Raw genomic sequence first — 21579 nt, 5'->3', positions numbered from 1 at the left:
GATGGAGAAGGCCCTGTCCCCCCAGGATCTGAATTTGGTCCGGATGGAGGGGGTCAGGAGGTTGGTACCAGCAGAGCGGAGGTTGCGGGTGGGAGTGTGTCTGGAGAGGTCAGCCAGGTAGGATGGGGCCAGGTTATGGAGGGCTTTGTATGTCAAGAGGAGGATTTTGTACTGGATTCTCTGGGGGATGGGGAGCCAGTGAAGCTTGTAAAGGACGGGGGTGATGTGGTCACGGGTCCGGGAATGGGTGAGTAGACGGGCAGCGGAGTTCTGAATGTATTGGAGTTTATTGGTGATTTTTGAGGGTGAACCATAGAGGAGGCTATTGCAGTAGTCCAGACGGGAGGTGATGAAGGCGTGGATGAGGGTTTCTGCAGCCATGGAGGAGAGGGATGGACGGAGACGGGCGATGTTTTTCAGGTGAAAGAAGGCTGACTTTGTGATCTGTTTAGTGTATTTGCCGAAGGAGAGGGTTTGGTCAAAGATGACGCCAAGATTCCGGATGTGAGGGGAGGTGGATACTGGGATAATAGCTGGTATTGCCCCCTTTGGCAGAAACAAACTCAAGTAGGCATTTCTTATAACTGTCTACCAGTCTCTGACATCGACTGGGAGAAATTTTTGCCCACTCCTCCATGCAGAATTCTTTCAGCTGTGCGATGATTGAGGGGTTTCTTGCATGCGCAGCTCGTTTCAAATCCCCCCACAACATCTCGATGGGATTTAGATCCGGGCTTTGACTTGGCCATTCCAGAACCCTCCATTTCTTTCTTTTCAGCCATTCCTTGGTAGATTTACTGGTATGTTTAGGGTCATTGTCATGTTGCAAGGTCCACCTCTGTTGAGCTTCACCTTTCCGACAGATGGCCTCACATTATCCTCAAGCACCCTCTGGTACAATGAAGAATTCATAGTGGATTCTATGATGGTGAGCTGAGGTTTAACTAAATTTAACTAAAGGTCTGAGGTTTAAATAAGACAGGTTCCTCCAAGATCCTCTCTGACGATGTTCTAATCATTTGCACCTGAGCTGGTGCACCTGATTCTAATTTTAGGTATTTGAAGTAGTGATAAATGTCGGGGTGTACTTACTTTTTCCACATGCGAAATTTGCATTTATGTTTATTTAAATTATACAATGGACTACAAAATGTAAATGTTTCATGATATTTGTTATATTATATCACCTTTATCTATCAGTATTGTTGAAATGAAGATCAAATAGCTGTATGTTGAAATATGTTGAAAAAGTCAAAACTTTACATGGGGTGTACTTACTTTCTCACGTCACTGTACAACACTGGGAAAGCAATGGCAAATAACCCAGTGTAATCCTTGCCAAGAAACTTATTCGGCAACACCAACGCTCTGTAAAATGTATGGTGAATCAAAATCAAAATCCATTTTTCAGACCAGTATATAATTAATTCCAGATCAGCAGGGAATGATGTAGCTGCTGTCTGCCTCATTTAAATTGGGTACGATATGACAAAATGTCGTCATTTGCAAAAATGAAGATAGTTTTACAGAGCATCACAGAGTTTTGTTTAAGTAGATGAGGAAGAGGTCTGGGTCTAGGTCGCTGCTTTATGGGGGTGGGGGGGGGGGGGGGAAGGAACTCTAGATTCTACTAGGAGAGGACAGGAAATGGTTATATTACAAAAAATGCATTAATTGCTTGAGTGGAGGAAGTCAGAAACATACAATCATTATTCATTATAAAAAGAGCAACTTATACCTTAAAACTCCCTGTGAAATTTAATCAAAGTTATCTTTACCATGAGCATTTGCAAATTTAAATACTTACTTTACTGGTGTTCTATTACTGAGCCCGTATGATGAACGGCTTAAACACTTTAAATTTGCTGCAATTTTTTTTTTCACTGTTTGGATTCCATATATAAATATATTACTGTATTTCAAAGATGATCTACATTACTGTATCTACTGGAAGCATTCCCCAAGGGTACTGAAGATGTTAGACGATTGAGGTCCAAAGGGCAAGTGTATGGGCATCCCAGCAGAGAGGATTCCTACTGGTTCATTCTGTTAACAGATAACAGCACCAAGTCTCTGCCCAAAAAACCTCAGACGCATGTAATTGCTGGTAATTTGTGTAATAATTACAACCACCCACAGGGAAGGTTTTTTTTGAGGGTCTTCCTGTGTGGAATCCAACGGATCTCCTCCTACAGCTTCAAATATACTTGCCCTTTCTCTCGTGTTAAGGGGACAGATGTGCCTCTTGCATCTCAAGGACAGTGGCAACAGCCCAGTAATAAGGCCATAAAACAAACCACATTGCATGTACATTTTCATTCAGCATTGATGCAAAATGTATTCACTGTCACTTATCGTAGTAGATTATAATGAATGGCTGTGGCCGCTCCAGGTCAGTCATTTTTATGACCTTGTTCTTCTCTCATGAAGCATCTCATTGCCAGACGTCGTTTGCAGTCAAGTCGCCCACATTATTTACAATCAAAAAGATTGCGGGGGTATTTTTAACCTTCTGAAGTTTGCCACCAAGTTGAAATACTCTATATGAAGGCAAAAACTTATTCTCTAAATGAAAAATTATCAACAATGTTCTTCCACAGCGTTGTTTTATTGGTTGTGTAGCTAGTTTTTTTTTGTCCCCCGTCGCACCACGGAGCGAAAGGGGGACTATGGTTTTCCCCTCCGTCCGTGTGTGCGTCCGTCCGTGCGTGCGTGCGTTCGTCCGTGCGTGCATGCGTGCGTGCGTAAGCGAAGGACCGAATTATAATTTGGTGTGTGGATGCAACCCACGTAAAAATCCAAGATGGCCGCCGCCATGTATGTCTGACGCCATGTATGTCTGAACCTTGTTTTTTTTGTATTCAAGATCGAGGCTCGTGTAAGAGCTAACATTAATCACAAAAAAAAAAAAACGGGCACATAAAAAACATAAAAAAGGGAGCAGGAGACAAGATGGGGAGAGAGAGGGAAGCACACAAGTACAACAGTGGAGAACAGGGACATCGGTAGATCTGTGGGAGGGAGAGGGTTTGGGGGGAGGAGGCATGGGAAGGGGGGGGGGGGGATCTCGGCGTTTTGCTCTTCTGCAGAATTGGGTTTCCTGATATTGCCAATTTGGTACGTCTTGTACCGACCTCCAGTGTTTGAACTTTGACCATCACCACAGTGATGGGGTCAGTATGTGCTATTTCATTTGGGAAACTCTTCGTTAAAGATCCTGAAAACAATGTGAGCCGCATTGACTCTTCTAAGTTGAAGAATTGTGTTTTAAACAAAGTTGGCAATTATGCCTTCTACGTTTAGCATCTGCCTTATTGAAATATCTTATGCATGTCCCAAGGCGATTTACCATGGGCGTATCATTTCTGAATGCGTGTAGACAGCAGATTATGATTTCCAAAAATCTGATATGTGCTAATAACAACTTTCCGTTTCTTATTTCGACATTTAAGCTCAAAGAAGAGCTGAGATGCATGAAATAAATGGTTTACACAATAAACTATTTGTCTGCACTTTTTGTTTTGAAAATACCATTTTTTAAAATTATTTAATTGCCTAGGAAAATAATTACCAGCAGCTTTTATTGTAAAAGAGGAAAGTTTTCAAGGTCGGAAATTTTCATGAAATATAGAGAAGAATAACGTGGATACAAACTCCGTAAATTTAAGTCTTACCACAATAAATGATACAGGTTCACAAACATTTTGAATCACTAACCACAATGCCACTCTGCACATTAGGATTCACATAGATTCGTCTTCCTCACCAGTACTTGTGATCAACAGTAAAATCTAATGAAAATGGTCATGGTATAACATTACACAAAGCAACATATCGGAGTATAGTTACAATGGAGTCATTCTTATGTCTATCCAAGTATTGTTTTTCACCAAAGGGTTTTTCATAACACTCTGCTTGTACTCTCCTCTCTTACTCTCTTGCTCCTTTGACTTGCTGGACCAATCTTGTCTTGCTCTAGTAACACCTCGACTATTTTGTTTCCTGCATTAATAAAATGTTTACTGAGGTTCATTGTTGGAACCATCTGATGGACCAGTCCAGTCACTCTGTGCCTTCACGACAGAGTGAACCAACATCACCAGTCTCCTAACCTCTGTCTATTTCAAAAAGTTGAAAACCTCCAATAGAAGAGGAAAAGAACTACCTTTGGAGGCCATTTTTCCCCACGGAGCAGGGGTTGGCCTTTCTCAGGAACCGTGGTCCCCTTTTTTAAACAATGTTTTATGGCCGAATGCCTTTCCTGCCGCCAACCCTGTTAGTCGCCTCTTGTGACACACAGGGAATTACCAGTGAACTGGTACTCAATTTGCCGACCTCGGAAGGATGACAGGCTGAATCAACCCTCCTGGCGTTAATTCAGCGATCGATCGGGATTTGAACCCAGGATCCTGAAGATCCCAAGCCAGCACCCTAACCGCTAAGCCAACACCAGGCAACAACAGGAAACCTCCAATAGTGGATCACAAATACACGTAACTGTGTAGCTACATGTATAAATATATAAATGAGGACTATAATGTTGAGAAAGCTGCAGGCCATTCAGGACAAGTCGAGAGAACGTTTTACGGCTATAACCAATTCTGGACGGATCACCACTGGGTCGATGGATACTTGGCGGAAGGTGGTACAGTTATTATACGTTTTTCTGGGTACCTGCAATAACCCTAGCTAACTCAATCTTTCATGTTCAGCTAAACCTCATGAATAAATTTTGACAAACAATGGAAACATTATTCTGTAGAGCTTTACAAACATCATTAAAACATTTACGCGAAACAGTATTTTTGTAACATTTTAAAACGTTATTGTGACATTACCAATGAACATCATGATTGTAAAAATGTTTTTAACGTTTTAAATGCATGCAATATTTTCTGAAAATATTTTTATGATGTTCTGAAAACCACACTATATAATGTTTTCATAACATTTCGCTACAACCTTTTTCAAGTTATTATGACACTGTTTTGTGTTAACTGGTGTTGGTGGGCCTGGTGTTGTCACCAGGTGTTGGTGATGTTGGTGTTGGGCTAGCGGCTAGGGTGCCAGCTTGGGATCCCTAGGATCCTGGGTTCGAATCCTGGTCGATCGCTGAATTAACGCCAGGGGGGTTGACTCAGCCTGTCATTCATCCTTCCGAGGTCGGCTAATTGAGTACCAGTTCACTGGTAATTCCCTGTTTGTCGTAAAAGGCGACAAAAAGGGTTGGCGGCAGGAAGGGCATCCGGCTGTAAAACATTGCTTCAAAAAGGGGACCAACAACAACAACAACCACGGTGCCCGAAAAAGGCCAACCCCCGCTTTGCGGGGAAACATGGCCTCTAAAGGTGGTTTTTTTGTGTTAACTGGGACTCAACTCCCCTCCACGAAATATTGTGGGATATTTAACATCCTCCAATGACCAGTGATGGCAGATGGGTCCTCTGGCTTGTAACGTGCCTCCAATGGATGGTGCACACTCTTGCTCTGACTTCTACTATTTCCAAAGTCTTTGAATGTCTTTTCAATTCCCATTTCCTCAAGAATCTTAAATCTTACAGTCTTCTATCTGACCATTAATATGGCTTTTGCAAGGCAAGATTTACTGGTGATTTCTTTTCTTACATTACGAATGTCTGGACCTATTCTTTGATAGACTTTAGCTAATCTTTTGTTGTAGGCCTGGCTATTTAAAAAGTTTTTGACAGAGTTTGGCATAAAGATCTGATATCCAAGCTTCCCTCTTTCAGCTTTCCTCCTTCACTCTGCCCTCTCATATTGAGCTTTCTCTCCGACCGCTCTATCTCCGTAATTGTTGATGGTTCAACGTCTTCCTCCTTCCCTGTCAACAGAGGTGGCCCTCAGAGTTACGTCCTGTCTCCAACACTCTTCATTCTTATCAATGACCTTCTTTCTTCGACAAATAACCTCCATGGTTTCCTCCATGGTTTCCCCATTTGCCTCATCTTCTCTCATTCGATCTACAACTCGTTTGATTACAGCCACCTCTTTAAATTCGGATGTGGACAAGATTTCCCAGTGCGGCAAATGTAATCAGGTTAAGTTTAATGCTTCGAAAACTCAATTTATTCTCATCTCTCTCAAAAACCCCTCAAACTCTCCAATCTCTGTTGAAAGTTCCACAATTACACCATGTGATTCAATAAACCTACTAGGTATTACCCTAACATTAAATTTATCCTGAATCCACACATTACACAAAGTGCTAACTCTGCCTCGAAGAAACTGGGAGTCCTGTTCAGATGTCGAAGATTCTTCTCCTCTCAACAGTTGGTTCAACTATATCAAGAATTGATTCATCCTTGTATAGAGTATTGCTCTCACATCTGGGGAGGTTCTAGCTCCACATACTTACCGGACAGAATTGAATCCAAAGTAATCCGACTTATCAACTCTCCCAATCTCACCTCAATACTCGACCTGCTCAAGTTACGTTACAAATTTGGCTCTCTTTCTCTTTTCTACAGATATTACTTTTGTTTCTGCTTCCAAGAACTTGCTGCTTGTATATCTCCACCATTAGCAAGACCACTAGTGCAGCGGCATAGCAAACCAATTGTGCATTTTGTGATGGAAGCACCAAATTTGGCAGAATGATAGAATATTATATGGAGAACATTTTCAGATATGGAACCACTTTGGAATTCACCCCAATGTGGCCGCCATATTGGATTTCAAAATGGCGGCTTAAAAATCTTTAATTACAAATATTTCTGGTTCTATACCAGCTACAGCCTTGATTTTAGTGTCTGGATGTACAAACTTGAGGTCAAGGAATTGAATGGTTCTACTTAGAAGTTGATTTACTGACGCCATATTGGATTCCAAGATGGCGGCTTCCGAAAATCTGCTGACCGATATCTCTGGTTCTATGCCAGCTAGATACTTGATTCTGGTGTCTAGATGTACATTTCTGAGGTCAATGAATTGAATGGTTGTATTGAAATATGTTTTAATGCACATAAGCAACTGATAATCCCATATTACGTACATTGTATACACACGTTCAGCAAGAGAACTAGCGAGCGTATTGCATCAAGTCATGCCAAGTGTCACAGTTCCAACTCAATGTGAGCAGTCACCATCACAGGCACACAGTGCTGTGCATTTCAGAGCCGCTTTCTTGCACTTGCATCTCCCACTGCAACCGTTTTCGCACCCACAACAGATGAGTTCATAGCAGGATTTGGCAGCTTCTGGTAGTGTTGTCCACAGAGAATCGAACTGTCGAACTGTGATCGAACCACAGCTGTCCATTTTGCGAGAGTGCTGGCGGATGTGCGCTGTTCTCATGTTTGAAGAACTGCTCGAGACCCCCATCTCTGGTTTGGCATGCGATGTATAGTCTGGAGAAGAGCTCTGAATCACTCTTTGCAGAGGCTACTTGTTGTTTGCTCTTCTGGGCAGCTTTGACCTTGATGGATGAAAACAACGGGAGTTTGTTGCGTTTGATGACATCATTGAGTGGCTTGGATCTGTCTGCCAGACGTTCCTTCTCAAATGAATGGAACTGATCTCTCCCAATCTGTACAGCTGTACGCACAGTATCTACAACAGCTGGGCCCAAGATCTCCAGTGTGCCCAGGACCAGCAAATCTGTGCTTTCTTCTTCAAAGGGGCTGCCCATCTCTTCGATGACTGTTGTCAGTGCACGGACATCTTGGACGAACTTCTTCTGCACACTGTCGGTTTGCTCATGGTGGTGGGTGTGCTCTCCCCTTTGGCGCAGTTGCTGTGAGGTCTCAAATTCTGTGATGACCCGAGCAACTTCGGGGCCAGCCACCATCCACCGTCGAAGGGCACTTGGATTTTCAGTTAGGCCCACTGCCCCGCCATCGCCTTTGACCGTGGCATTGTTTTGTTCATGAGCCTGGTCTAGGGAGATGGCGGAGAAAGCATGCCTAGTCTTCTTGGATGTGAAGTGCCCCGCATGGAACTTGGCAGCAACATCTGGGTGTTTCTCTGCAATGCCAACCATGTCCCTGATGTGGACTGGTAACCAGCGAGCATAGTGGATATGGTCCAATGCAGCGAACCATGCAGCTAGCTCTGGTAGGGTGTCCATGTACAGCGTGAAGTTGGACTCTCTCAGTGAACGTATGTAGAGGAGTATACAGAGCTCCAGGTTAAGTACAGTGGCCCAGTACTGAAACTGTGGACATGCCGCTGCTCTCTGGTCACACCATGCCTCGAACTCCAATGGTTCCTCATCTCTTGCAGTTGCTCTTTCGTTGTATATGTCATATGCACGATGCTGCAGTATGTGTAGGGCAGCAACAGTTACTTGGTGGGCGCGTCTTGTACGGCTGACGTGAGCTGCACGCAAGAAGGAGTCTGCTGTGCCAGCTGTTGCTATCTCTGCCTGAACCAATGCCTGTGTCCAACCGCTGTCTTGCAGCCAGTCTCCTGCTGTCTTCAAAGCTGCCATCTCTGTGTGTAGACCACCCAGCATGACCACAAAGAGATCTTCACCATGTGTGTCTGGCCAGTTCCATTGCACCTGCTTGGCGATCGCATAAAGTGGTTGGTCCAGTGTGACGACGGGTATCTGTCCAGGGTTTAGCTCATTGATCGCTGCTTTCACGACATCCATGGCATGGCGGATCATTGGCACTGAGTGGGCTTGGTCATGGAAGAGGGGAAGCAAGGCAGTGGGTGTGACTGTGATACTAGTATCCTTGGCCGATTGGTTCTCTGCGTGATGTGCAGCCCAAGAAATGTTTCCTGGATTCTGTGTGTCACCACTGTCACATGCATCCTTCACAGTCTGGAGCCACCTCTTCTCTTTATCCAGTTCAGCTTGTGCAGGATTCCTCTGCAGCGACGCCTGGGTTCCAGCTGGTACAGGGTGGCTTTTGGCAAGTGAACTAACTGGTTGTACATCTGTGTAATACCGTGGAAGGTCCTCCACAGTCTTGACATTTGAGACACCCCCGATGATGACAATACCTCGGTCTGTGCCTTGATTGTCATAGTCTGGATGTTGTATCAATGAAATACCAGTTCCGTGGAAGGAGTCGTGTGCTGTCGTGGAACTGGGATTGTGGTCTATATTATCCACAGCTGATGTGGTGAACACTCCACCGCGGAGCTTTGGGGGACAGACCACCTTCTCCGCCCGAAAGCGCTGACAGACCCCGTTCCCCAGCTCTGCAGAGATCCGTAGCACTCTATCATAGGCAATGCTGATCCCTAGTCCAGATAATGTGTCAACCAGTTCCCTCTTTCTCGTATGGGCTTGAAGCATCAAGCCAAGATATATTGGCAAAGGAGTCTCTTGACTAATGCTGTGTCGTACGTCTGTGCCTGCACCTCTCCTCTCATGCTTCACACTGTTGTATTTGAGAAGTTGAGCTATTGTCACAGACGCCGATGCCGATGACTGACATGCCTGATCTTTGATGCCTGCGCCCTCTAAAATCATGGAGACCATTGTCAGCAGCAGTTGTGGCACAGACTCTTCTTGACATTTGTTTGAGAAGGACCCATTGAAAGGCTGAGATGACTGGAACATATCCTTCCTTATAATCCCTGCAGCTCGTGCCAGGTGCACAACATCACTGTCAATATCATGTTGACATGCCTTGGCTAATGCACTGCCAATGTCTTCCTGAAACACCAGCAGGACATCTCTTCCCTGCCTGTGCTCCTGCAGATCAGGGAAGTGTGCCAGGATACGCTCCTTGAGTCTGGTTGTATGGACTCGTGTTTCCAGCACAACTCCGAACTGTTCCATTCTCATTGTGTAGAGCTTGGTGAGGTCTGCCATCTTGAATACAGGAGCAGTGTCTTCTTCTTTAGCAGTTTCCTCTATGTACGTTACCAGTTCAGCAAGGACTATTGCTGAAATGACATCTACCGTGCTCTGGCTTTGCTCAGCAAGCTTTTTTGCTGCCCTCACGCGGTTGTATAGGGATGTCAAACATTTCTTATGGTACTTGGCCTCTCTTGCGACCATGTCCCCAGCACTCAGTTGGGCTAACAAAGTGGTATCCTGAAGAAACTCTGCAGCCTTGCGAACGTGTTTATCTAGTTCCAATGTCGCTGCTTGATGAAACTCCAAACCAAGCTCTTGCTGGCAGAAGAAGCACAAATTGTCGCATATGCTATCAACACAAGCTGCCTGAGACCTAGTAAGCTTGTACTTATCTGTGATTGTACTGGGGATAGGGCTTCCCTCTGGATGACTTCTCTTCTGTACCCGCTGTAGCTTGGTAGTGTTATATTTCACCCTGCATGACTTGTGCCACTTGGCTTGGTGGGCAGCTAGAGTGGCAGCTATCCCTTGGCCTTCATCCAGTCGTTGCAAGTCCACGTCTTGTGGCAGCTTGCCTAGTTTATTGAATGCTGATAGATTGTCTTCAAGTGTCTTGTATCCAGCACCTGCATCAGTTCTTTTCGTGACAGCAGGACACTGTAGGGACTCTCCTATATCAACTTGACACAGAACACAGAGTTCCCAGTCCAGTGGCGTCTTTGGCGTTGAAGTTACATGCTTGGTAACATGAACTAACTTGAACTGCTTCGACATGATTGAAACCTGGATGGAGCAAACAAACAAAAAAGTCGTTTAATTAGGGGTTAATCAACGGACCAGCATGTTTTATCTACAGGACAATACACGACCCCCCCTGAAATTTGACACCAAATGACCTCTTTTAGGGGTATTTTTGGCCGAAATTTTCAAATTTTTCACTCCCCAGACCCCTAGATGTTCCCTTGAGCTCAGAATCGCCGCTGTAATGTGTCTACTGATGTTAGAAAAGATATAGGGTGAATGGGGCAATAATTTTGCCTGTAGGATTTGTTTCCGCCACCCCCCCTAAGGGTTACAGATTTTTAAAGCCGCCATTTTGAAATCCAATATGGCGGCGACCTTGGGTGAATTTCAAAGTGGTTCCATATCTGAAAATGTTCTAAATATAACATTCTATCATTGTGCCAAATTTGGTGCTTCCATCACAAAATGCACAATTCTTCTTAAATTTTTGCTATGCCGCTGCACTACACGGGATAATCGACAAGCCACAACATCTTATGATTATTGTGTGGCCATTGGCTACTCAAGGGTGGGCCATTATGATGTTTGTTTCTTCCCCTCCACTGCCAAACTCTGGAACTCTTTACCTTCCCATGGATTTCCAAACACGACCTTCCCCCTTTTCAAAAAGCTGATTTCTTTTATACAGCCTCAAAAACCCATGGACTATTCTCTCTTTCTTCACTTTTCTATCAACGCAGTTCTTTTATTTAAGGCCTTGCCTCGTTGAGGACTATATAGTCCGTGACTGGAGCCTTCAACATAACAAAAAACACTGATGAATCTCCCTTAACATGAAACACCAGGACGAGAGTTTATACTGGGACCAAGATTCAAACCTAGGCTAGACAGCTCAGAGGCAAGGCAAGTGAGTATACTGCTAAGCCCTCCTGCCAGCCCTAAGCATGTCTGAGTACGAGGAGTTTGCAATACGCATACGCAAAAATATCCTCGCCAAATTGTTCTAGAATTAGCATTCTGGAAAAAATTCCTCCTATTATTAAAAAATGCTGTTATACTCCAAATGAATAATTTTCGCACTGCTTCCCTCTGAATGGATCTAACTTCACCTTGAGGGCAAGACATCTGCATTGCAAAGCATATTCCTTTGTAAAATCTCCTTCAAAACACATTACCTTTACACTCTCATATACTGCACTCCACACTCTCATATTTCACATGCATAATGAAGAGACCCCTTCAATCCCTCATTCACTCAACACATGCCAAAATTAGTCTCTATATTTTTTATTATTTTACAATTGTGTATACTTCTATATGTGTGTGTGTCTCGCAATACAAAGGTCTTATGAGGAAGAAGGCACTTAGCATTCTAACTTATCATCCATGCCACTTTAAAATCAACTGTTATTTCTCATTTGATCTCAAGGCAGATAATTTGTTCAAGGCACTGGCAAAATGGCCAACTCTTTTTCAGACACCTTGTCTTCTTTAACCTAAATGCATATGGGGCTGCCAGATTTCCATAACCATCCAAACATCGGCTGGCTCTGTGATGTGATGCTCACTGGCAGCACTGCATCAAAATGACATTTTTGAGTTTGATTTGACTTACAAAGAAATAAATCTAGGACAACACAGCTAAGAGGTGAGCATCTCACCCTAATCATATTAGGTGAGGTGAGCATATTTCAAGGCAATAACTGATATATCCCAAAACATCCTGTGGTATCTTTCAAATGCCTTTGTGTTATGAATATGTAATTATTGAGGAAGGTAATCTTTTATATATATAAAAGAAAGTTTTTGTTTGCTACTTGCAAAATCGAAGATTTTTCAAGTATATTGGTCGGTTCCGTTTGTGGTTCTGTCTGTCTGTCTGTCTGTTTGTCTGTTTGTCTGTTTGTCTGTTTGATTGTCACCGGCCTACAGGTCACAATTTTCAACCGATCTTCACGAAACTTCACCAAATGGTAGAGTTGGTCAAAAACAAGAAGCCTATTGTTTTTGGGGTCAATAGGTCAAAAGGTCAACATCGGCCAAAGGTCACCAACTTTGCTAAATTTCTAAAATCCTCAATTTTCATCCGATTGACTTGAAATTTGAAGAGGACTTGCATATCTGGTCACTGAATTCAACCACCAAGTATTTTTGAGGTCAACATAGGCCAAAAGGTCAACATACGCCAAATTTCTAAAATCCTAAATTTTCATCCGATTGACTTGAAATTTAAAGAGGACTTGCATATCTGGTCACTGCATTCAACCACCAAGTATTTTTAAGGTCAACATAGGCCAAAAGATCAACATAGGCCAAATTTCTAAAATCCTCAATTTTCATCCGATTGACTTAATTTGAAGACGACTTGCATATCTGATCACTGAATTCAACCACCGAGTATATTTGAGGTCAACATAGGCCAAAAGGTCAACATAGGCCAAATGTCTAAAATCCTCATTTATCATCCAATTGACTTGAAATTTGAAGAGGACTTGCATATCTGGTCAATGAATTCAACCACCAAGTATTTTTGAGGTCAACATAGGCCAAGAGGTCAACATAGGCCAAATTTCTAAAATCCTCAATTTTCATCCAATTGACTTGAAAATTGAACAGCATTTGCACATTGAGTCAATAAATAGGAAAACTAACTATTTTTGAGGTCAAAATGTCAAAGGTGAACTCAAGGTCAACCTTCCAAAATCATCATTTTTCAACTAAAAAATCATCACTTTTCTTCCTATTGACCCGAGCTTTGATCAAGATTGTCAATTTTAATCTTGATGAAATGGACCATTTGCTGTATCAATGGAATTTTTTTTCTTGGGGGTGGGGGGCGGATTTTGCAAGTATCGTGCTCTGCATGATGTCTTCTTGTTTGTTTGTTTGTCTGCACGTGCTAATCTGAACGGTGAACGATAGGCGGAAACCTCTGAAAAAGAAAATGTCGGGACGGGCCGCGGGAAGGTTGTAGGCTAGGTGGCGAGGCCAATCGAGGCCGCCTCGGCTGGGCTGGGCCCATTTCGCAATTAAAAGCTGAGCTGAATTATAGTAGTCGATCTTCTCCGGCCACGAGTAAAAGCTGAATTTTTGTAGTAAAATCATTCAAAAAGAACTAAAAATGTCGGGACGGGCCCCGGGAAGGTTATATGCAAAGTGGCGAGGCCGCCTCGGCAGGGCTGGTCCCATTTCACAATTAAAAGCTGAGCTGAATTATAGCAGTCAATCTTCCCCGGCCGCAAGTAAAAGCTGAATTATAGTAGTAAATTCATTCAAAAAGAACCCGGTCAACGCCGGGTGCTTTCGGCTAGTTATTGATAAAAAAAAAGAAAATAAATGGGAGCAGAGGAAAGGGAAGGCATAGGGAGTGGGGGAAGAGAAAATGTAAAAGAGAAAGGGGTTGCTAGGGGATCAGAGATAGGGGAGTGGATTAAAGGTGATAATTGGGAGAAGGTTCTTGGGGGAGAGATGGGGAGTCAAAAAAATGCCAACATTTTGTGATATTTAATACATCGGTTCCCCGTCGACAGAAAAACCTCAACACCTAAAAATATAGAACATACAAGATGTGTATGCCCTTGGTAGATTTCAAGTTAACACAAAAGTAAACAAAACATAGATGAGTCAAACAACAGTTCCATGCACTTTGTTTCCTTATTTTAACACACCTGGAACAAAGTTCAGGGGAGCTTATGCGATGGCGCATCGTCTGTCCGTCAGTCCGTAAACACTTGAAACTTCTTCTCCAAAACCGCTGATGGGATTGTGACCAAATTTGGCACAAATTATATTTGTTGTGTTGTGACTAAAGTTTGTTCACGGCATTAAAGAGAAATCAGGGTCTAAGGGGGTCTACCGGGGGTCAAAGTGGGTGCAGGTGTGACCTCCCAAAATAGGAATTAGCTTTTTTCTCTGAAACTACACACACTATTTTGATGAAACTTCACCACAACCTTCATCACCCGTTATGTACCAAAGTTTGTTCACGGCATCAGAAAAATTGGGGTCTTAGGAGTTATATGGGGTTGGGGGAGGGGGGGAGTTGCCCCCAAAAATGGGTATTTTTTTCCTTGTTTGTTTAAAGTGCAACAGACAGACAGCTAACCCCCGCTCTTGCAGGGAAAATGGCCTTAAAATGCCTGTTGTTGTGTTGTGTTTGTTTAAAGTCTTATGATAATGTTAGTATGATTCTGCATGCTGCCCTGTCTTCTATCAACCATTGAAATTCGTTTAAAATACCTTTAATCGGTGCAGTATACTGTTTATTCTACCGGGTGAGTGCCAGGGGTATTGCCCCTATGTTTGTAAACATTATGACAATGTGCATTATGCGTGCTCAATTATTGAAAAAGTAACGAAGCAAGTATTTTGTTTTTTCGAGATGTTGCTATTGTCCAACAATTAAATGCATTTATCATCCTCTTCCCTGAAAGCATCTGATGATTATTTAGGTATTGAATCAAAACAGGGACTTTGTTAATGTCAATTAAGTAGGCTCTTCCTATGTGCTCTCACCCCACGCTTCCTCGTGTTCATCTGCCAATTTATAGGTGAGCGAATAGCAATTGTGTTTTAATTGCTGTACCATTACCATTCTTTGAAAGCATGTTCACAGCGATGAGGAAAGGATGTCCCAGACAGTGCCTTTTATATGGCTGTGGATAAGAGAACTCTTGTTCCCAGATACAAGTGATGTACGCTTGTAAAACACATTTCCCCCCAAAAAGTCTAACCTGCAAACACCTTTTCGTTTTGCAGATGATTTCACATTGTTTCCATTCTGTCACAAAATGTCATTAAATGTAAAAAAAAAACTTAGTGTGTGTTATGCCACGTCTGGCAAAGAGTGAATGTGATAAGAGTAGCCCAGTGGTGTTGTTTTATTTTAACAGCATTTACTCATTAAAACATTAACTAGAAGGTATTCATAGAATACTTACCCTGCACTGTCAACTTGCTGCGAGCTAACTCTTCTGTTTTTGAAGGGTTTTTAATTTGATCCAATATGGCTGCCAGACCACGTCAGTGATGACATCATAAATTTATATTCTCTAATATAATTGTTGTGTTGATCAGGCGCAATAAATTTCAAACTGATCAGACTAAGCGTTGTCCCTGTCGAATTATGACATCAGAATTAAGGCACCAATGATGTCATCGTTAACAACGCTTATTTCCTATGGGGAGTTCTTTACAATGAGCCATGTTTCAATTTTTCCATGGAGCGGTTTTGGAGATATAGAGGTGCAACGTTTTTCGAGTTTTCCATGATGGCGCCTGTACCACGTGACCTATGACGTCATAATTATCATGAAAAAATTCTACTTGAGGAGTTGCTCCTATGATCAAAATTTTGTGTCCATCGGACTAACAGTTGCAGAGAATTTTTTTTTCATACTGATCAGATCAAGCATTGTACTTGTTGAAATATGACGTCATAATTAAGGCACCAATGACATCATCATTAAAATATCTCATTCGCCGTGGTGAGTACTTGACAATGGGCCACGTTTCATTTTTTTCCATTGAGCGGTTCCTGAGATATCGAGGTGTAACCTTTTGTCCAATATGGCGTCCATACCACGTGACCCATGACGTCATAATCATGAATAAAAAATTATACCGGCATAGGCACTCCTATGGTAAAATGTTGTGTCAATTGGACCAACAGTTGCCGAGAAAATGAATTTTAAAAATGCAGACACGCGCACACGTACGCAACCGAATACCTAATACTGCTTTTCACTTCGTGAGCACAGGGTGGAGATACATTAACAATTTATCCAACTTGCAACGGTACCCGCCCTGTGGGCGGGGCTTCAATTGGGAAGCCCAAATGAAAAGGCAAAATATCAGAAATTGAAGGCTTTTTTTATTTTAAACGATTCATATAAACATCCGTTGAATCATAGCACACGCAAATCATCAAAATCTAAACAGTACATGGCGCCCATTCTGAAAAAAAGATTGAATTCTGCCAAACGGAAGCGGCCGTGACACGTTTCTCAGTCGCACGTTTATGTGTGAAGAGTGCGCGCCGAATCTGTAACACGCAAGCGGCCGCTACCCCTGTTTCTCAGTCGCTTTGCACACGCTGCCATGTTACTTCGGAGCTGCGCGTTTATATAGGAAGAGTTCGTCAGGAGTCCATCTACTCTCTCCTGATATATGTATATGTATGTAAGCCAATCCGGATTTTGAGCTAATTTGCTTCTTGTGGAATCGCTTTTTTATACAAAAAAGTAAAAAAAAACAAGAAAAAACAACAACATTTCAACACAACTTGGGACGTGTACTCTAACCCCATGGCCAAAGCACACAGTCCAACAAGACTGTCCCATAAGCATGAACATGCACATTAGCCTGAAGGCTGAAGCACATGTTCAACCAAAACATAAAAATCCTAACCCCAGAAGGCCAGAATGCTTAGCCAAACAATTGGACCCCTCCTCCAAAGGAGTGAGTCCCCACGACATCAACGAGGCTGTCCCTATGAGGGCTTATTTGCTGTCGTCAGGACGGCATACTGTGTAAACATCGAGCCAGTGAGGACTAAAATCGTCATTGAATGAAAATGGTACCTTCTGGCTGTGATAGTTATAGATCTCTGTTCCATCTCCTGAGGCCCAACCATGTGTAGGGATGGCAGGCAAAACCAACTTGCATGCACATATACACCCACGCAAAGGTCGATACATCAAGACCTGGGAGGGCTCCGTTCCACCTTCTGAATCCCGCATTTGTACACACACACACACACACACACACACACGCACGCACACACACACACACACACACACACACACACACACACACACACACACACACACACACACACACACACACACACACACACACACGATTGAAAAACCCCATCTCCCACTTCACGCGGGAGAGGCTAATAACCCTTATGGGTAAAGTGTGCAAGAGCATTGTTGAGCAGCAGACTTGGACACTTTATTGTAGGTTTATGGTTTGTCATGAAGGTAAAAATCATTTTTATAATCCAGGAGACTGGAGGCAATGATAGACAGTAGGATATAAATAATTCTTTCACATTACTGTGTGCCTGAATCAATGACCATTGGGTCATTAGCTCAGCACAGTCTATCATACATATTTGACCCTTCATTCCCAGATTCTGTCTGAGTCTAAACAATGGGTACACGTCGTTCGTTGTGTCTGAAGGTCACCCAATCAGACAGAGTGAGAGAGACAAAGGGAGAATGAGAGCGATAGATTTCAATAATGTATACCTAAGAATAGTCAGTTTGACATGCAATGATATAATGAGGAAATGCTGTATCTCAAACGAAGATGCTTTCAGCTTCAATTTGTCTCATCTAAGAGCAATCCATCTTTTCCCCATAATTCATTCCTTTCAAACTTTATCTAGGGGAAAACTTTGGAAGAACTATTTTAATGCATTCAAACATACCACTGACAGCAATGGGCATATTATATGTAGGTGGTGATCACAATTACATGAACTAGCAACGGCACCCGCCCTACGGACGGGGCTTCAATTGGGAAGCCCAAATGAAAAGGCAAAATATCAGAAGGCTTTTCACTTTATTTTAATCGATTCATATAAACATCCGTTGAATCATATCACATGCAAATCATCAAAATCTAAACGGTACATGACGCCCATTTTGAAAAAAGATTGAATTCTGCAAAACGGAAGCAGCCGCGACACGTCTTTCTCAGTCGCACGTTTATGTGTGAAGAGTGCGCGCCGAATCTGTAACACGGAAGCGGCCGCTACACCTATTTCTCAGTCGCTTTGCACACGCTGCCGTGTTACTTCGGAGCCACACGCTTATATAGGAAGATTTCGTCAGGAGTCGATCTACTTTCTCCTGGTACGTAGAATGTCAACAAAAGCCACACCACTGTTCATATCGGTAAATATTATTCCATCGTGTTTGGAAAAACTGGCAAAATTGGAAAAACAATATAGCCTATTTTACTCCCAGGGGTCCTAGGAATACCCACCCAAAATATCGTTGCGATCGGTTCAGCCGTTTTTGCGGTACCTTTGAACGGACGGACGGACATTTGGTGAATTATAGTAAGACGGGGAGCTGGGCCAATAGAATAGTGGTCGTTGCAGTGTTAAGGCAAGGGAAAGAAAGATATAATCATATTTTCATTATTCTCCACTGAAACTATCAGTGGATAATGTGGATTTTATTACCTACGCCACTGAAGTTGGATGGAGGTTATGTTATCACCCCTGTCTGTTTGTTTGTTGCTTGCAAAATCGAAGATTTTTCAAGTATATTGGGCCGTTGTGTTTGTTATTCTGTCTGTTTGTCTGTTTGTCACTCGCCGACAGGTCACAATTCTAAATGTATCGTCATGAAATTTCAAAGTTGTAGAGGTCGTCACAATTGAGAATCCGCTGGATTTTGAGGTCAAAGGTCATCTGGAGGTCAAATTTCTAAAATCGCCATTTTTCATCCGATTGCCTTGAAATTTGAACAGCATTTGCACAGTGCCTTACTGAATTGGAAAACATAATATTTTAAGGTTAAAAGGTCAACTAAAGGTCAAACTTCCACAATCAACAATTTTCATCTGAAAATCATAAAATTTTATCCGATTGACCTGAAAATGTAAATGTTTTTGCATAGTGCTTCACTGAATTGGGAAACCACGTATTTTTGAGGTCGAAAGGTCAAAGGTCAACTCTAGGTCAAACTTCTGAAATCATGAATTTTCATCTCTTTCTCGCAAAAGTAAAACAGAAAGTATGACCAGCAATCCTGAGACGGAGAGTGTAAGATGGTTCCGGGCACCACTTTAGCACTCCTAAGTCATAACGGTCGTGTTACCCTGGGTGGTTGCTGTATACAACCTACTGCCTAAAAAAGCAGTTCAATCAGATGGGTGTTTTTTTAGCAGACACCATCTCTGTACTGGATGGCTGTTGGCTCCCGAAGGGAGCTCATCCACCCTTTGACAGGTATTGTTTTTAGTCCTGCAGGGTGTCATAGTCACCCTCCCCACTGGTAAAGCCAGTGAGGGTAGTCAGTTTAGTCACCGACTACCCAACCATGCGGCAGGTAGCACCGGGTTACATGTTACTAGTGGCAGGCAGGAGACTGACCTGACATTAAGATTGGTCACTGGCTTTGATACCAATACACATTTTTATTACCCTAGGATCAAAAAGCTACATTTATCAAATACACAGTTTCAAATGGAGCACATCGCCACCATTAGAGCATTAAAATTGCATCAGATGCTGCAATGAATGTGAATTGTTGCTCCCAGCTTTCCGGCTCGAAGACAGAAGCCGCCATTTGAATTTTTGCCACCCCCATCCTTACCTCGTTTAGAATCGTGTGAGGGTACGGGCAACTTGCTATAGTGACCTCAAATATTTCCTTATTTTTATCATTTAATGCCAAATTTAATGAGTACTCATCAGCTCTGAGTCAGTTGGGTAAAAAAAAAAAAAGGTCATTGGCTTGAGGCCAGCTTTCATTACGATTTAATTTATACCTGAATACATGCCTCAGGCCGTATTTTTGCTGCTTTATGCTCAGCCAAATTTTCCCGTCAATTACTTAATCACCTTTTCCAAAGCCAAGTTTCTTTGAAGCTTCAGTATCGACACAGAGAAGACACGGTGAGCTTGCATCGCTTTGCTTGCAAATAAAATGTTGCAACTTGAAGCCAAAAACTGCTTCACACTTTTAGGAAAGTAACATAATTGGGAAATCTGCTGATTGGTGTTCAAGCATTGTGCTGTACCTACAGTTATTATGGAAGAGTGCAAGTAATGATTCTTGTGATAATAATATATCATTTAGGCCCAAAATTGCCTTTTCAAGCTGGTTCCCTTGCAGCGCAGCACAATGCAAGCCAACAGTGGAGGCGAAAGACTATCGATTTTGATCTCTCCTTCATACAGTTTCATGTTCTTTCAGAGGCCTTCTTCCAACTCAAGGTTTAAATTCATTATTCCCTTTTTTTTCTGGGCAGCACTTGTAACCCCAAAAAAGAAAAGGCATCACGCGTGTCTTAACAATCATCCAATTGTACTGCAGCATTGCAAACGCCGATATTAAAGTAATATTTTTGTCGTGAGACGCAAGGTGGAACGAGACATCACCAACCTTCATTTGAAAGACTGCTGTTGTGCTTTAAAGCTGCAGCTGTTATGCCATCATTCTTGCTGTCAGTTTCACTGTGCATTTCTTGAGTAATAAGTTTGAGCCTAGGAAGCATGTCTGCTGCTTCATACATGATGTAGCATGGCAATTTTGACGATTCTACTGGCTTAATTCTTGTAGGAATCATGAATTTTTAAGTTCCCGAAATACGTGAACCTTGTAATAAAATTATCGCTGTTGTTTTGGGGTGAAAAAGTCTGTTGCGGAAAACGTTGCGGTTTCCTTGCCGCCAGTTGTCCTTTAACTGTTCTATATCCCAGCGGCCGCTGATTACAGCTTAAGTGCTCCTGAGGTGCTTCTCAACACTTTCGATGGCGCAAGTTGTTTGTGGCTTTTCAGATTCTGAAAGGTTTGCAGCATTGCAAGAGGCTCGCTGCTCTTCCCATTGTGCACACAAATAGCTCTTCAAGGCTTTCTCAGGATGCAATGGGGCTGCTTGACACAGCAGGAGGCAATTCCCATTGGGCGATCATACCTATTGATTTGAGGATTCTGTTGACTTGTCTTTCCTCTTGTATTTTTCTCACACCCGCTCGCATCTCCCCTCATTTCATTTTAATTTTGCATCCTCCTCCTCCCTAGGGGTTTGCTGGGGTACAGAGAACAAACTGAGTGTGAGTGCCACTCGTGAGATACACTATCATGCACTACGCAAGACCTATTCCAATTGCCACGTGGTCTTGGGCAATTTGGAGATCACCAACATCGGACCAGACAAAGACTTGTCATTTTTGAGGGTAATGCCTGCATTTTATCATATTGTGCTTATAAGTTAATTTACATCACCATATAACACACTCTAAATACAACAAACAACAACAACAGGCATTTTAAAGCCATTTTCCCTGCAAGAGCGGGGGTTAGCCTTGC

General features: G+C 42.7%; 2 protein-coding genes across 3 annotated transcripts in view; one reads left to right on the top strand and one right to left on the bottom strand.

The window, feature by feature from the left end:
• Window positions 1-21579, top strand: part of LOC137433495 (receptor tyrosine-protein kinase erbB-4-like) — a 538358-nt gene that overhangs the window by 201913 nt on the left and 314866 nt on the right. For both annotated transcript variants that reach the window (XM_078785237.1, XM_068125823.2), the window contains exon 2: window positions 21292-21446. In XM_078785237.1, coding sequence (XP_078641363.1) covers window positions 21292-21446 — 155 coding nt within the window. The remainder of the gene's footprint in view (window positions 1-21291; window positions 21447-21579) is intronic.
• The window catches only part of LOC144894123 (uncharacterized), a 554169-nt gene that overhangs the window by 241150 nt on the left and 291440 nt on the right, over window positions 1-21579 (bottom strand). The gene's annotated exons all lie outside the window — the stretch shown is intronic.

This window comes from Myxine glutinosa, chromosome 10 (assembly GCF_964187855.1).
Source record: "Myxine glutinosa chromosome 10, kmMyxGlut1.1, whole genome shotgun sequence".
In the NCBI taxonomy this organism is placed as follows: domain Eukaryota; kingdom Metazoa; phylum Chordata; class Myxini; order Myxiniformes; family Myxinidae; genus Myxine; species Myxine glutinosa.
Note: the sequence above shows the minus strand (reverse complement) of the source record. Positions and strands in the feature narration are given on the sequence as shown.